We start from the raw sequence: 15,721 nt of genomic DNA, 5'->3' as shown, positions 1-15,721 counted from the left end.
GTCTCCTCCAGTCTCAGAGCTAGGTGACAGTTGGTTCTCCTGGCCCAGATTCATGGGAACAACCTTTATCCTACTGGTGGTATTGTTTTCCCTCCATTAATGGGACCAGGGAGGTGGCTTAGGGTTAAGGTTCTTCTCTACCTCGTCCCTTGGCACTTCCAGTTGCACTCGCACCCAGGTCCAAGGGTGATTTTTGTAAACGTTCTCTCCATCTCCTCACCTTGTCCCTATAAAAAAGATCCATGGTTCCACAGATGCAATCTGCCAATTTCAGACTGAAAAGACCAGAATTATTTTACCCCCTGGTGTATTTGAAAGTCCTCACAGGAAGAGCAGCGGCAGGACTTCCCCAGTTCATAGACATGCTACCCAGATGAGTAGGACAATAGGCTGTCTGGAGCCTACTTCCTGCCTCCGTGAGACTTAAGGAATTGTGGGGAGTGTAGGTTTTTTTTAGCGTTCCCCATAGCGCAGTGGGCAGCAAAAATTCCCACCGTCCGTGAAGCACACACACACACACACACACACACACACACACACACACACACACACACACACACACACACACACACACACACACACACACACACACACACACACACACACACACACACACACACACACACACACACACACACACACACACTGTGGTCCATGCTTCAGTTCTTACACCAAGGTGAATTTGTCCTCCCTTCAATCTTCAGTAGGAGCCAGAAACCTCAAAGCTGCCTTATACTGGGGCAGACTGTGGATCTATCTGGTACTCTACTGTTGATAAGACTCATTTCATAGCATCTTTCCCCAGTTTCAGACCAGAATCTTTCCTCCCACATCCTGAGGATTTAATTACGGACATGCATGCTAAGCCTATGCTCAGCCACCAAGCTATGGCCTTTCATAGGGACATTTCTCAGCAAGAAGCTGAGTGACTGGTCAGTTTCATTAAATAGGACATCGTTAAGGCTTATTTCAGCAGTCACACTCATTTTTCAGCACTATTTACTTTTATTTCTTGTCCTTTGCTGCCACCAGGCGACCATCTTAATTCAATACACACAGTTATTGTGTGATTGATTCTTATCATTTCTCGCACTCCTTAGTATCTGTCCATTCCGGTCCCTTATCCAGCTTGAATTAATGGCACCTGCTTACTTTTTCTTATCGTTGACACATGGGATTTCTTGCTGGAGTTTTGTCTTTGGCAAAAAGCTCTGAGTTCCCAGAAGGACCCATTACAGCTAAAAGAGAGTTAATCACCGATCTGCGTCTACTTTCTCTTGACAGTAATCAAAGTTTACCGCTCAGTCCATAAGGGATTGGCCTCAGGGTATCACCTGAGCCTCATCCCTGTAGTAATAAATGATGAAATAGGTATTCACCTGCAGAGTTTTAAAGGATGTTTTCATACCTGGAACTCCTTTTCAACCTTGGTTGTTCCACAATTCCTGAGGTTCTTAATTGAAAACTAGAAGTGTGGTTCCCAACCCAGGTGTTCTTGGACTGCAACTCCCAGAAACCTCAGTCAGCACAGCTAGTGCTGAAGGCTTCTGAGAACTGAAGGTCAGGAACACCTGGGTTACCCAAGGATGGGAACCACTGGCCTATAACAAACGTTTCCCCAATGATAATAAAGAAACAAAGAAATGAAAAAGGTTGTGATCTAGTAACTTAGCACTAGACACCAAGCTTGAGAAGATCTCCGCAACCACATTAGATTTTATCTAGATGCTCAAGTAGTGTGAAGAGAGGACACCCAAACATTGCAGAATATGCTCATGTCTAATTAGTTTTGTTATTTTGGGGAGAAACTGAATAATACACTTAGCACATTTCTTGTAGAAGTTCTGCATGTGATTTCCCTCACCTCCATATCTCATAGACATGCTTTGTTTTGTGATTGGTTACTGGAAGTAAACATGAGCTTAATTTGCCATTCTGATTGCTGAGGTACTCATCTCTAGGAAATCCCATCATAAAGCAAAACAAATATATTCTTCCCTTGAAGTCTAGCTTAACATTGAGTTAGCTTAGTTTATGTAAATCTGTCAGGCAACTTAATGGCCATTTGGAGAAAAAAATGAACTCTAAGTAGCCTCTTTCCACTTCTTTCAAGCAGATCTTTCTTAATGTTAACCTTATACTCCTGTCAGAAGCTAATCCTGGAGTGTCCCAGAGTTTGTCCGAACCACAAAACCTGTGGGAGGAGCACTACAATATACAATATAGTGGACGTGTGTGCAAGAGGACACCCTTAGGACTAAAAAAAAACATGTTGCAGTATGTCTACAAGAACCAGGTTGCAGTGTGTCTATCTATATAATAGCCATCCATTATTGTGTACGGATTTAATTCCATCTTGGAATTAAAATGTCAGCAATTAACAGTATAGAGGGCATGGCAGCGAAAATGAGTTTTTACCCCATTGGAACGCATTGAACGGGTTTCAATGCGTTTCAATGGGGTTTTTAATTTTGCTTTACTATGTTTTCACTTAACACCTATTTTCCTGGAACGGATTATTGTTGTTAAGCGAGGCACCACTGTATAGGTCTAAAATTCAAACAAAAAGAAAGGGGGGCATTAATATTAAGCAACACTGGAGGCATTCAAGAGAAAATTAGACCACCATCTGTCAGATCTACTTTTATTTGGATTCCTGTATTGAGCAACAGGTTGAACTTGATGGCCTTACAAGCCCCTTCCAACTCCATTATTCTACTATTCTATGGTTAACATTAACAGCATCTGGGAGAACCAATTGTTGAAGGGAGCTTGGACTGATTCTGTTTTCACCAATTTCCCAAACATAAGGAAGGACTCTGACGTATCTCAGTTGGTAACTTATTCCAGAAACTGGGGGCCACCACTGAAAAGGCCTAATTCCTAGCCCTTGCCTTTTGATTCTTCTGGGGTTTGGCCACTTATAGCCACATTGTTTAGTTTCTTCCCTCATGTATGCATGTATTAAAAGGGAACAAGTCGTTTGCAAGTAGTTTTGATTAGATAGATGTGAAGGAGAATGACTTTTGCTTTACCAAACTTCTCCCTGTTCTGATGGTTAGGACGCTGGTGCAGACGATGACTGAAATGACTGTATGGCTGTGAAAGTTCATAGCGTAGTGTTGACAAATGGAAAATAATTTGAGATTCCACTTTCTGCAGGGGAACATGTTCTAAGAGAGTTTGGGGTTTGAAAGGGAAAGAGTGGAAAGGATGTCATGAAAGCAGCACCTGCCTATGAATTTCTTCTTGCAATTGGGAAAATTGCTGAAACAATCTATAAAACTCAACTTAAATCCAACTTCTACCTAGAATCCAGGAGTAATAATGATAACATCATGCTGTCCTGATAATTCAAAATTATGTCAGTTCTTTCTAGGGTTTTTTAGGTACAGTGGTGCCTCACTTGACTATGTTAATTCGTTCCAGCAAAATCGCTGTCGAGGAAAACATCGTCAAACGAAACAAAGAAATCCCATTGAAACCCATTGAAAACCTGTTCAATGCATTCCAATGGACTGAAAAACTTACCGTCCAGCGAAGATCCTCCATACAGCGGCCATTTTCGGTGCCTATATAGCAAGGAATCCATCCTAGAAAACAGCGGGGGGCCATTTTGAAAGCCGGCGGACATTTTGAAACCTGACAATCAGCTGTTTGCTGATTGTCGTAAAGCGAAAAATCAGTTCCTGAAACAGGGAACCGATCATCGTCAAACAAAAATCGCCCATTTAAAACATCGTTGAAATGTTGATGTAATGTGGATTCGTCGTACAGTGGGGTAATCGTCCAGCAGGGCACGACTGTAGAGGGTGCTCAGAGGTGGGTTCCCAGTCCCTTCTTTTGGGACGATGAAGCTTCCACAAGGCTACATAGGTTGGCTCCCAAACTCTAGCTCTGGCTACCTAACTCATTGTGCTGTCCAGCCAGTGCATTCAGAGAATCGGGGGAGAGATATTTTGACACAAGCCAACCAAATTGGCACATCTCACACTCATGTATGAGCCGCAATGCAATTATGGTTTGGATTTTCTACTTCTCCAAATTTTGTAGTACAGTTCTCCAATCAAAACGATGTACAAGAATATGTACACTGGGGAAATGAGGGTGCTAAACAGGAAATGCTAGGGGTGATACCTGCAAAAATGTGTATTTTAGGGTGAAATGCACACATTAATATTGTGCATATGAAAATGTGCAAATTCTTGTGCAGTTTTGTTTTTAAAACACACACACACACACATCCTAGAGTAGGATGAGTCTTTACTTGAAAAAAAGCAAAGCGTGCTGCTTATATACCGCCCCATAGTGCTTCAAGCACTCTCTGGGCAGTTTACAAGTTAATTATGCAGGTTACACATCCCCCCCCCACAGCAAGCTGGGTACTCATTTTACCGACCTCGGAAGAATAGAAGGCTGAGTCAACCTTGAGCCAGCTACCTGGGATTTGAACCCCAAGTTGTGATCACAGTTTTAGTTGCAGTACAGCAGTTTAACCATTGCGCCACAAGAAAACACATGAATAGACCTAGAAAATCCAATCGAAATCTTCCCTCATTCAAAAAAGTAAACCATACTGAGATCATGAAGATCTTTGAGTCAGTTCTCTGACTTAGTTCTAGGTTAGCAAATGATTCATCTAGACCATGTGATTATATAAATGCACAATTCAATAAAATGAAGACCAGTTAGGGATTTCCATAGCTAATATTGCAAAGGTGATTTGCATTATGTGGTATGTTTTGTGTTGCAAGACTGGTTGTACAACGATTACCTAACTGGTTGCACAACCGATCATGCAACACAAACTCACCAGGTTTTACAGCTGCCTAAGCAAATTTAATGAGCACAAATTCCCGGAAGGACACTGCCCAGAGAATTATAATCCACAGCACACTATACAGTTAGACCCACCTAACTCTCTAGGAATTGCTTCCAAGTAGATCTGACAGAGTCCAAACAAGCTTTCCCTTAGCTACTGGCTGCCTGAGTGGGTTGTTTTCTTTAATGGATCATACTTTATTATTCTGAATTTCTTTTAGAGTTGTTTTCATTTACCATTTTAGTGTGGTATTTGTTTGATCCTTTTATTATCATATATTTAGCCTTACATACTGTCTTTTAATGATGCAAGCTACCTTGCGTCCTTTTTTAAGGAGAAAGGTGGGTAAAAATGTTTGTTTGTTTGTTTGTTTGTTTGTAATACTTATATGCCATCTCCATCGTAGGTTGTGGAGTTCAGATGTATTTCTTCACTCTCTTTGGCGTCACTGAATGCTGTCTTCCCTGTGTCATGGCATATGACCGATACGGTGCCATATGTAAACCCCTGCAATATTCATGCACGATGAGGCCTCGAGAATGTTGTCAGCTTGCTGCTGTCTCATGGGCTGTTGCCATTATGGTTGCTTTGGGGCAGTCAATTTCAATATTTACTCTTCCCTTCTGTGGACCAAAAAGAATCAGCCTTTTTTTTTTTCTGTGACATTCTGCCTGTTTTGAGACTGGCTACTACCAACACCATCAAGAATGAGGTGGTAATTGTCATGATAGCAGCGTTCTTTACCCTGGTACCCTTTTTGCTCATCATCTTGGCCTACATTCTCATCATCACCAATATCGTAAAGCTGTCTGTGGCCAGAAACAGACACAAAGCCTTCTCTACCTGTTCTTCACACCTAATTGTCGTCTCACTCTTCTTTGGAACGGCCACATTCGCTTACATTCAGCCCAAATCATTCCATTCTTGGAATCCTGACACTGTCCACTTTCCCTCCTGTACACAGCAGGGACACCAATTTTTAATCCCATCATTTACACCTTGGGAAATAAAGAGATAAAAGCTGCCTTCAAGGAATCCATAACAAGGAAGAAAGCCCTCTTCAGATAATAATTGTGTTCTGCCAAACCAGTTGCATTTCTTGGCCGCACAAATGGCTGACCCAGTTTCTGATGTGATGCAGATAAATTTGGCCCTCACAGCTATTCCTGGAACACAGGGCCACTTCCCCAATGGGAGGACTTACCCTAGATTACCTAATCACAGAGAATAAGAGGCAGGAACAGAGAAGGAATAGCTCCACTTCAAAAACTCCAAAAGGGAGAAAGTGAATATAAAAAAGAGAGCACCCCATTTATTTAGTCAATTATTTAGAGTATTGTTTTTTAAAGCATTTCTTTATTTTAAAGCTTTTCAAGAAGTGCAGAGCAGTACACATAGAACAGAAGTTCAAGTACAAATACTCTAACAAGCAGCATCAGCAAGAAACTAGAAAGCAACAAAAGTCACAGCAGCTAACATCGCAACGATGATGATGATGATGTGCTGGTAAGTCCATTCTATTTAGGATGACCCTTTTTTGAGTTTTCTAGGTGGAGAGTACATACGGATCCTCTTGGGGAGGGAGTTAAAGAGACAGGGAGCTACTCCAGAGATGGCCCTTTCAAACCCTGTCACTTTTCCAAAAAGTTGGCAAGGTGACCAACATATTATCCGTGGAAGATCTTGGTTCTCACCCTGCAGTACATCAAAGAAGAGATGGTCCTTCAGATAAAGTGATCCTACGCTGTTTAGATTTTCACATCTCATGTTTGGGGCACAGACGTGATGATCAAAGCCCGTCAGTAATGAGGCCAGGATAGAGGGCCTTCCCAGTCTTTGAGCTGCATTAAAGAAACCTCCCCTCTAGAAGGCTAATCAACTGCTTTGATGCCCTTTCATCTGACCCTGAACTGAAATGAGATTGTTGTGGTTTTTTTTTTAAAATCTGGAACATTAACATTCCTGTTACATTTCTGGAAAAACATCACAGCACTATTTTTAGAGCTGGTCATAGCCCCTGGTGTTCCTTGTCCAGTGTCTTTTGCCTTTAGCCTTCTTTGTTCTGTGATTGGTCACTGCATGATCAACACAGGCTTAATTTGTAAGGCATCTGTTCCTGCTGCAGGAGGAAAAACATGAGAAAAAGACTCATTTGCCTTCATGTCACAGTTGACTCTCAGCTTATTTTGATAGGGATCAGAATCTGAAAATGGTATGTTTTGGGCTACAGCATATCCAGTGCAATCTATCTGGAGAGACTGGGATGTGTAGTCCGAAAAATGTTTCCCAGCTCTTCGAAGGACCCCATGCACATACAATATAGCTAGAGTGTCCCTCTCACATTATGTTTGCAAGTCCATTTAAACACCTGGGACTTTCTCAAAGTTAGTGTCTTGAAGCTGGTCAGGGATATACCATCAAAGGTGGAGAAAGGGTCAAGTCCGCATTATTCATAAGGCAGACTAGGCTGAAGCCTATGAGGCCCGGAGGGACTAGGGACCCATCAATTTATTTATATATTTATTTATTTATTTATTTGCTGAGATGCCCTAGAGCTGTCAGCTGTAGTGGGGTGAAAGACTGAAGTACTGAAGGGGGGCTGAAGTACCTATAAGCTTTGGGGGCTGGTCATGGGTTAATACAGTCTAGAAACGGTCACTGCCTAATGTGGGATCGCTGGAGGAGGGTGAGACAACGGGAATAAGAGGATGGGATTTGCAAGGCTCTGGGGTGTTGGCCATGTCAGATGAAGGGGTAGCTTCCGAGGAGGCCGTTGCGGACTGGGACCCCATCTTCTATGGTTTGCCCATGGATGGAGCAAGGATCTGAAGCTCTGGCAATGCAGCACCAGCTGACCAACCTCATCACCGTGTTAGCATCCTTGCTGCCCAACAAGAGTTGGGGAGCCTACCCTCAACCTAGCTTTAGCGCTGGCAACACGAGCAGCAACAGGCGTAGCAAAGGGGCTTCAGGAGAAGGAGCATTGTGGAGCCCAGTTCTCATCACCCGCCTGTACCAGTTCTCCCAAAAAGAACTGTGGCCTGGATTAGGACTCACACCTCTTACCCACTTCTCTGGACATGGACTTTCTAGGACCCCAATGAAGTCAACTGGGAACCTAAGGGAAAGGGCAGTGTCTTTAATAAAAACTGCCAAAAGTGATAAAACCAGGCCAGAACCCATGGAATATTTTTAATCTTTTGATCTTCCTTGTTGATGATCTCAAGGCACATGATGAAGCTATCTTACTAAAGTTATGTTACTCTACATGTGCTTTATTTACATCCTAGAAATCAATAAAAATGAATTCATCTATGCTAGCAGGGATAGTTCAGGAGCCAATGAGGCAGATTTGGGAGCCAGGTAAGCTGTGGACCCTTTGAAATCTTATAAGATCGTCCAGCACATCTACTGGCACACTCCCAAAATTGTCTCCTTAACCCACTGTCATGTTTGGCATTCCAAGGAATACTCACAGACATTTCACAGGGAACTCGCTGGTTTCCTAACATACAAGAAACACAAGCTTACAACTCATCGGATCAGAACTGGCAAGTTGTATTTCATTTGGGTTGGTTTTCAAACCCATGAAATGTATGTGATTTTTTCCCCAGTCAACTGGTTTATTGTTTGTTTATGTTTATAATTATTATTGTATTGTTTGTAATTTAGATGCATTGGTTGTTAGCCTTCTGGCGTGTGTGCATCACCCTATTGGGCAGTATAAGTTAATTAAATTAAATTAAATAAATAAATAAAAATTGAAAATTATTGGAACCAAATGAAGAAGCAATTGCAGTTTCGAACTATGTGTGTCCCATTTATTATTATGTAAACATAAATAAAAGTTTTTATCATTAAACATGTTTGCTGCTCATCATAACAAAATCAAAGGCATTTTACAGATGAAAACAGAGAACTCGAGACACTATTAAAACAATGTCATTACAAATGTTTTAAATCCAATTAGCACTGAGATAATGTATACAATGGAATGTTCCATATACAAAAAAGCCTCAAAATATCCTTAGCAATATAAAAAGACTCCAAAAGTCTAGCTCAAAAAGTGCATCTTAAATAGCTGGGGAAATAAATCCACTGAAGACCCACAGACTCTCTTACTGCATTTGAATCACACAATAAGCCATGGTTTAGAATGGATTACCTATGATTGCCTGGTTTAGTCATAAGCTACCGGTGGCAGGACCTTCACCACAACTCATCACACAACTAGTCTGGAGTCAGATGTTATGTGCAATCAACTCATCTCTTGCTGATGATGACCCTATAGCAATAGTTTATAAGGGTGTTAACAATCCCGAATTTGTTCCAGCCCCAATCCATTTATAGCTTCATTCCATAAGCAATGTGGCTTGCCAAAATCTACACAGAGCAAGCAAGTAAGAAGACAAGATTTGCTTTCTTCACATCCTTTGTACATGTTGACAACATCTTTTTTATTATTATTATTGGTTGAAAATGTAAGTTACTTTGCACTGGACAGAAGATGATAAGATAAAGGGATGATCCTATGTTTTTTTTTAGCTGTCCTAGCACTAGCGCCGTTTATGGATCAGCATTCTCTTCAAGGACGCTTTCACCTCTTTGTTTCTAAGACTGTAGATCAAGGGGTTCAACAAAGGGGTAATCATCCCATACAGCATACTCACCAGTCTGTCCTGATCTAGATGGTGGCTGGAGGATGGCCTTATGTAAGTGAAGATGGTGCTCCCATAAAAGAGACACACCACCAAAAGGTGAGAAGCACACGTAGAAAAGGCTTTCTGCTTCCCCTCTGTGGAACGGATCCTTAGGATGGTGGCGACGATGTGAGTGTAGGAGAGCAATGTGATCAAAAAAGCTCCCGCGCCAAAAATCCCGCCCACAACAAGGACAACCATCTCCGCCACATAAGTGGAAGCAGAAGATAAGGCCAAGACTGGCGGGATGTCACAGTAGTATTGATTGACCCTGTTGGATTTACAATAAGGGAGAGTGAAAGTCATCACAGTGTGAAGCAAGGAATTGAGGAACCCAGTGATCCACGTACCAGCAGCCATCCCAAGACAGAGCCTTTTGCTCATAATGATGGTGTATCGCAAAGGATTGCAGATGGCCACATAACGGTCATAGGCCATTACGGCTAAGAGGAAGACCTCTGTCCCCGCCAGAGCCACCAAGAAGTAGAGTTGCAAGATGCAGCCAGCAAAGGAAATTACGCTATTGTCTGTCAAGAGGTTCTCCAACATCTTGGGCACAGTGGCTGTGGGGCAGAAGATGTCAAGCAAGGAAAGGTTTGTGAGGAAGAAATACATTGGGTTATGCAAGTGGGAGTCAGCTCCTATGGCAACAAGGATGGTGCCGTTTCCAACAAGGGTGACCAAGTAGATGAGCAAAAAGACAATAAACAGGGAGAAGCGGACAGCTGGGAGATCAGAAAGTCCCATTAGGATAAACTCTGTCACTCTGGTGTCGTTTACTACTTCCTGGCTCAGAGGTGAAACTTCCTGCCAGAATTTAAAAATATAAGAGGCATATTAGGTCCTTCAAAAGGTAAACAAACACATCTACATGAGCCTTCTTTGATTCAGTGTTTATTAGATCAATAGCTGCGTGTCATCCCATGCATCTCTCTCTTCCTTTGTTAAACTGATGTGGCCACCTGGACAGTTCATATACCTTATACAGCAGAACATAACGTAAATGCAACATTGAGAATATAATATGCAATATATGAAATGACAATTTAAATGTAACACGATAATAAAGTGTGACGCTTATCTTCAAGCAAGGACAGAACAATAAGCAGCTCATAGTAAAAGGAAAGAAGCAACAGACACAGATAATAAAGGGAACAGAAGAAGATCTGAAAGTCCTGTTAGGATTAATTCTGTCACTATTTTTCCATTGCCAAGCTCAAAGGATAACTCGCCTGCAATAGGATGAAGATACATTGAAACATGAAATAGACATCAAATATATATGTACTGATAGGTGAAGGTCTTCCTGGGTAAACATATGGAAAATATTTATCAATAGCCATAAGTCACAACAATCAAGAGTTCTGGATTCAGAAATCTTCTGTCTCCATTTTCGCTTGTACAGGGCACAAACAGTGTGGGTTCACTCACAATGTCACGCCCTCCAGAGACTATATTTTTCTGTCTATTGAACACAAGACAAAATGCATCTGTGCTCTGATTCATAGAAGTGGTTTTTAAAATGAGCTTAAATAGCCATGATAAACCACATTGAAACTGGTATATATGTTAAACGGGAATAGTTTTCCTATGCCATAAGTATGCGTAAAATCCTAGTGGTTTTTTTTTCTTCCTCTACATCTCAGACATTTACGTCTTGATATATACATATACAGTACACTGAGATTATTCACAGGATTGAGGCAATTTACTGCATTGTATCATTTTCTTTCCATGTTCTCTCTCTCTCTCTCTCTCTCTCTCTCTCTCTCTCTCTCACACACACACACACACACACACACACACACACACACACACACACACACACACATACACACACAGCCTCTCGCATATGCCCTCCCTCTCTCTCTTTCTCCCCCTGACACACAAATATCTCCTCTGTGCTTCTTTCCAATCCATGTTAAATCACTGCCGTTTATGTTTTATGTCCTCGTTGCCTTTGACATAAGAGGTTGAATGAGTGATCTTGAAAATGTCCTCTCATCAATAACCCTGCTCAGTCCTTATGAACCCAAGGCTGTAGCTTCCTTTATGGAGTCTTCCTCTTTTCCTGCTGCCTTCAGCTTCTCCTAGCATTACTATCTTTTCCCACAAGCCTTGCCTTCTTATGATTTGCCCAGAGTGTGGCAGCCTCAGTTTGGTTGTTACACTTAAGTCATGACATTACACGAAATGAAAGAGTCGTGGTCATTCAAAGAAGGGTCACATCAACATGAAGGGAGGACTCCTTTGCTTTTAAGAGGTGCATAGTACGCAACCCTGGTGAATGACACAAGAGGGCAATACCCTGTTTTTCCTGTTCGTTGTCCTGTTTCCCATAACAATCACGTTGATGCCTCCAGAAATTCTGTGTATACAAAACATCGAAGCAACAAGCCTTCAAGGCTGTTCTGTCCCTGTCACAGAGACTCTGAGGTCTGGCTTGTCTGCCATGGCAAATGTTTCTTAAATGTCCTTTATCTCTTTCTCTAATTGCCTGCTAAATCTCATCAGTGCTAGCACTATTGCTACATTTTCCGGCAGTATCTTCCATCTGATAGAAGAACGCCTTCAGACAACCCAACTGTTCGCCCTTAAATGATTTCCTGTCACCATACCATATAATTGAGTGACCCTGAATTCTAACATTAAAACCAAGAGCTTCAAAAGGTTCACCTCTTCACAGATTTCACATTTCTCAATAATGTGCATTGCTTACTTTCCTGCATTTTCTTCTTTTAATAAAGATCTGCACCTTTTTTTCTGATTATGCATGTTATTGACTTTTGCTATCCAAAATTATCTGCTAAGCAAACACACGATAATGTTCTGTTTACAGTATAACCAGTCATACAGATGCTGTTGAACTATGATAGACTTAAATTAACATTTTCACTTAAGAAAACTCTTTCCTTGGGGCACAGTGTAAAGTGCACCACATTAGCTATCCTCATCTTTTTGGTTCCTCTAAGATTCCATTTCATATTACCTTCTCCGCCCTCCTGCTCTTGAGTTGTACTTGTTCCAAACACATGCATGCTTAAGCCTCCCATTTGTATTATCTGGACCCCTCCCATCATGGTAACCCTGTAAAACAACACTCACTGACAACATCTGCCTTGGGTTCATTTCCAGAAGATAATGACAGAAAGTTCCTTTCACGAAATCACAGAAAGGTTTACCTGTTCCTCTAGGTGTCCAATCCTTTTTTTATCTCTCTGCTTGTCAAGCGCATAGGGAAATGGCCACCTCAGAGGCCACACCCAATACATCATTCTGTGGCAGAACACGATAGCAAAAAACAGGACATAAATTCCTAGGAGACTAAGCGTACTGCTCATTTCTAGAGTTTGAAAAGTTTCTTTCTTCTAAAAGCAGCCACTTCTCATTACAGCTTATAAGCCAGAATCTGTTGCACAGTGTTACAGTGCACAACCCTGAGGATTTCATCAACCACAGCTATTTGGGAGGAAATAAAAGTTTCTTACCCAACCCACCCCCTGGATTCTGGATAACCCTAAGGATCCTTTTCATCTGGGGGAAGGCTTTGGGAGCTGCAGAGCAGGAGAAGAACCTCTTTACACTCCCGAAAATCACTACCATCTATTCCACCAGTTTGACCCTAAGGCCTGATCTCATGAACTCATTCAGTTCAAAAACAAATAAAATCTCTGACCTACAGCTATGTGGCCCATAGGTGTGATTTCAAAAGCCATCTGTAAGTGAATTGGTTCAGGCTTCCTCACAGCAGTGTCTATTTGTTGTGGTACCCAGGGTACTTTTTACTGTGAGACAGAGAGCGAGAGGGATAACCCACTCGCTGGAGAGCCGTCCCTCCTCAACAGCAGAGATGGGGAGGTGGACCCCAAACCCACACCCAAACCTTCGGTGGAACCTCCATGGGAGACATTGATAGAGAAGCTGATGGAAGAGGTACAGAAAGTGACGACAGGGGAAGTTCAGGAGGAAAAGGCAGGAAGGGACAGAAAGAAGAGGGTGGAGTTTGAAGCAGGAGCAGGGTAAGTGGAAAGGAGGGAAGAGCAGTTACCACCTGGTTGGGAATGGGTGAGGATGCAGGATCCGTGGACTGGATTATGGGAGAGATTGGGAGTGCCAAAGGAGGAGTCAGACTACAGGAGAAGAGTAGAGATTCCCCCTAGATCTCAAGTGATCTCCAGGGTCCCAGGGACCCTGGGAATGTATTTATAGAAACCCTTTCTTGTTCGACGAATGGAAACCCCTTCCGGACCAGTTGGCAGAAGGAGCAAAAAAAACCTCATAATCATGTTCCAGACACTGGTTTAATGTTTAATCCTCCAATAAATCCCACACCTGTTTTGAAGCAACACGGATCTGCTGATTTCTTTGAATCAAATTTGGAGTCTAAAGTCGAACCCTCACATTTACCACATTTCAAATGTGCCCACGGACTCACAAATGTGGGAGCTCTATAGAACAGACAACAGACATACAGCTTTGTCAGCCCCGAGGACTGCATCCAAATCAGCTGCAAAAAAGTGTCTGTCCACCCCTTGATACGTGGGATGAAGAGATTTAATCCTCCCTTCCCCATCTGCTGATATTTAGGAACCACCATGTTTAATGTGTCATCAAGTCACTTCAGATTTACGGCAAGCCTAATAGGACTTACAAGGCTTTGGAGATGTTCAAAGAATGATTCCACCAGTGCCACACACACCCAAGTGAATTTCTGTGGCTGGATGGGGATTAGAACCCAGATCTCCTGAGTCCTGGTCCAACTATCTTCCCTCAACACTACACTGACTCTCCAGAAATTACTATCAAGGGGAAGACGGATGTTTTTCGTTTTCTCCCCTTCACAAACAAACCTCAATGGGCCTTGTTAAGAGTAATGAGAGAAGGGAGCCCCTTGTAGTTCCTGTTACTCAAGAGCTACAATAGTGCTGTTGCAAGTCAATAGTCTCAGAGGCACTGAAACGTCCATAGAATATCTGTCTGCAGCACTAAGAAGGTTGACCCTGTCCACTGTCCATATAGTTCTCACCCAAGCAGCCACTGCTACCTCTGAGGCTGCAAGTAGTACATTCATAGGGGAAGGGGAAACCCTCCAAATAGAAAATGAGATATTTCACTTAGCATAGCCAAGTGATTCCCAACCTTAGGCAACCTAGGTTTTCTTGGACTGCATCTCCCAGAAACCCTGGCCAGCACAGTTAGTAGTGAAGGCCTCTGGGAGTTGCAGTTGAATAACACCTGGATTACCCAAGGTTGGGAACCACTGTTCAAGCCTACACTTAAGAAGGATGAAAAAACTGCATTGATGCTACAGTAAGTGGAGGCCTCTTTAGATGCTAGTTGTGATCCCAGCACCTCCAGATGTTTCCTACAAATTCTTTGGAAATAACTGTATCTAATGCTGTTCTGTTTGAGACGTTTGATGTTGAATGGTTGGGTGGCTGGATCACTGTTAAATTAGTGTAAGAAAGAAAGAAAGATACTCCACATATATCATGCCAGGATGAATATATTATCCATTCATATGTTGATAATAAACCCTCAGGTCTTTTTATATGAAATTATTGTCCCCTTCAAAACAAACTCAGCATCTCATTAAGAAAAAAAAAGAACCTAATGAATCTCTTGTGCTAGGACCAAGACTGGTTGCTGCCCAAAGAAAGAGAGAGAACATCCCCACTTTCTGGCACCCATACTAACCGGATCAGGAGTTGAGTGCATCTCAACATTGCAACTTTGAGATGCGATGGCTCGCAGAATCTCACAGGAAGCAGTGTTGGGGAGAAGAAGTCTAGGAGCTGTAACCCTCCAAAGTAACTTTTGCAAACACTAACTGAATGTTAATTCAATAGCGGTGACACGAATCCTTTTTTCACAGTTGAGGATAGCCAGGATTAGAGAACCTTGGTTAGCCACACGGTCGCACAGGACTTTCCCCCTCTTTCTCCTCTTCCTGCCAATAGCGGCTGGTGCCCATTGTGCTGGGTGGAGCTGGAATGGGAGCAGAGGTAAAGGCGAAAGTGGGCATTCACAGACACATATATTCACACACACACACACAAAGAGGCAGTCGGCTATGGGCCATGTCCTTGATAACACAGATGGTTGTCCTTCATAGGTCCAGGATGCAACATGCACACCCCTGGAACTTGCAGGGCCATACCTGCTCCTACAACCTTATCCACCTCCCAAGAATGCTATG

General features: G+C 42.4%; 1 protein-coding gene, 1 long non-coding RNA gene and 1 pseudogene across 2 annotated transcripts in view; 1 reads left to right on the top strand and 2 right to left on the bottom strand.

Moving 5' to 3' along the window:
• LOC144583411 (uncharacterized) overlaps positions 1–15,721 on the bottom strand; it is a 409,702-nt gene that overhangs the window by 208,639 nt on the left and 185,342 nt on the right. The gene's annotated exons all lie outside the window — the stretch shown is intronic.
• On the top strand, positions 3,852–5,890 carry LOC110071054 (olfactory receptor 10C1-like; annotated as a pseudogene).
• Positions 9,272–15,456, bottom strand: LOC110071053 (olfactory receptor 5V1-like). Its single transcript, XM_020778783.3, has one exon. It carries the CDS (start codon positions 10,267–10,269, stop codon positions 9,379–9,381), a length of 891 nt encoding a protein of 296 aa, XP_020634442.3. The 5' UTR covers positions 10,270–15,456; the 3' UTR covers positions 9,272–9,378.

Source organism: Pogona vitticeps, chromosome 6 (assembly GCF_051106095.1).
Source record: "Pogona vitticeps strain Pit_001003342236 chromosome 6, PviZW2.1, whole genome shotgun sequence".
Lineage (NCBI taxonomy): Eukaryota > Metazoa > Chordata > Lepidosauria > Squamata > Agamidae > Pogona > Pogona vitticeps.
Note: the sequence above shows the minus strand (reverse complement) of the source record. Positions and strands in the feature narration are given on the sequence as shown.

Coding starts and splice junctions, on each gene's coding strand:
- LOC110071053 (XM_020778783.3), bottom strand. CDS start 10,269: ATGGGACTTTCTGATCTCCCAGCTGTCCGCTTCTCCCTGTTTATTGTC.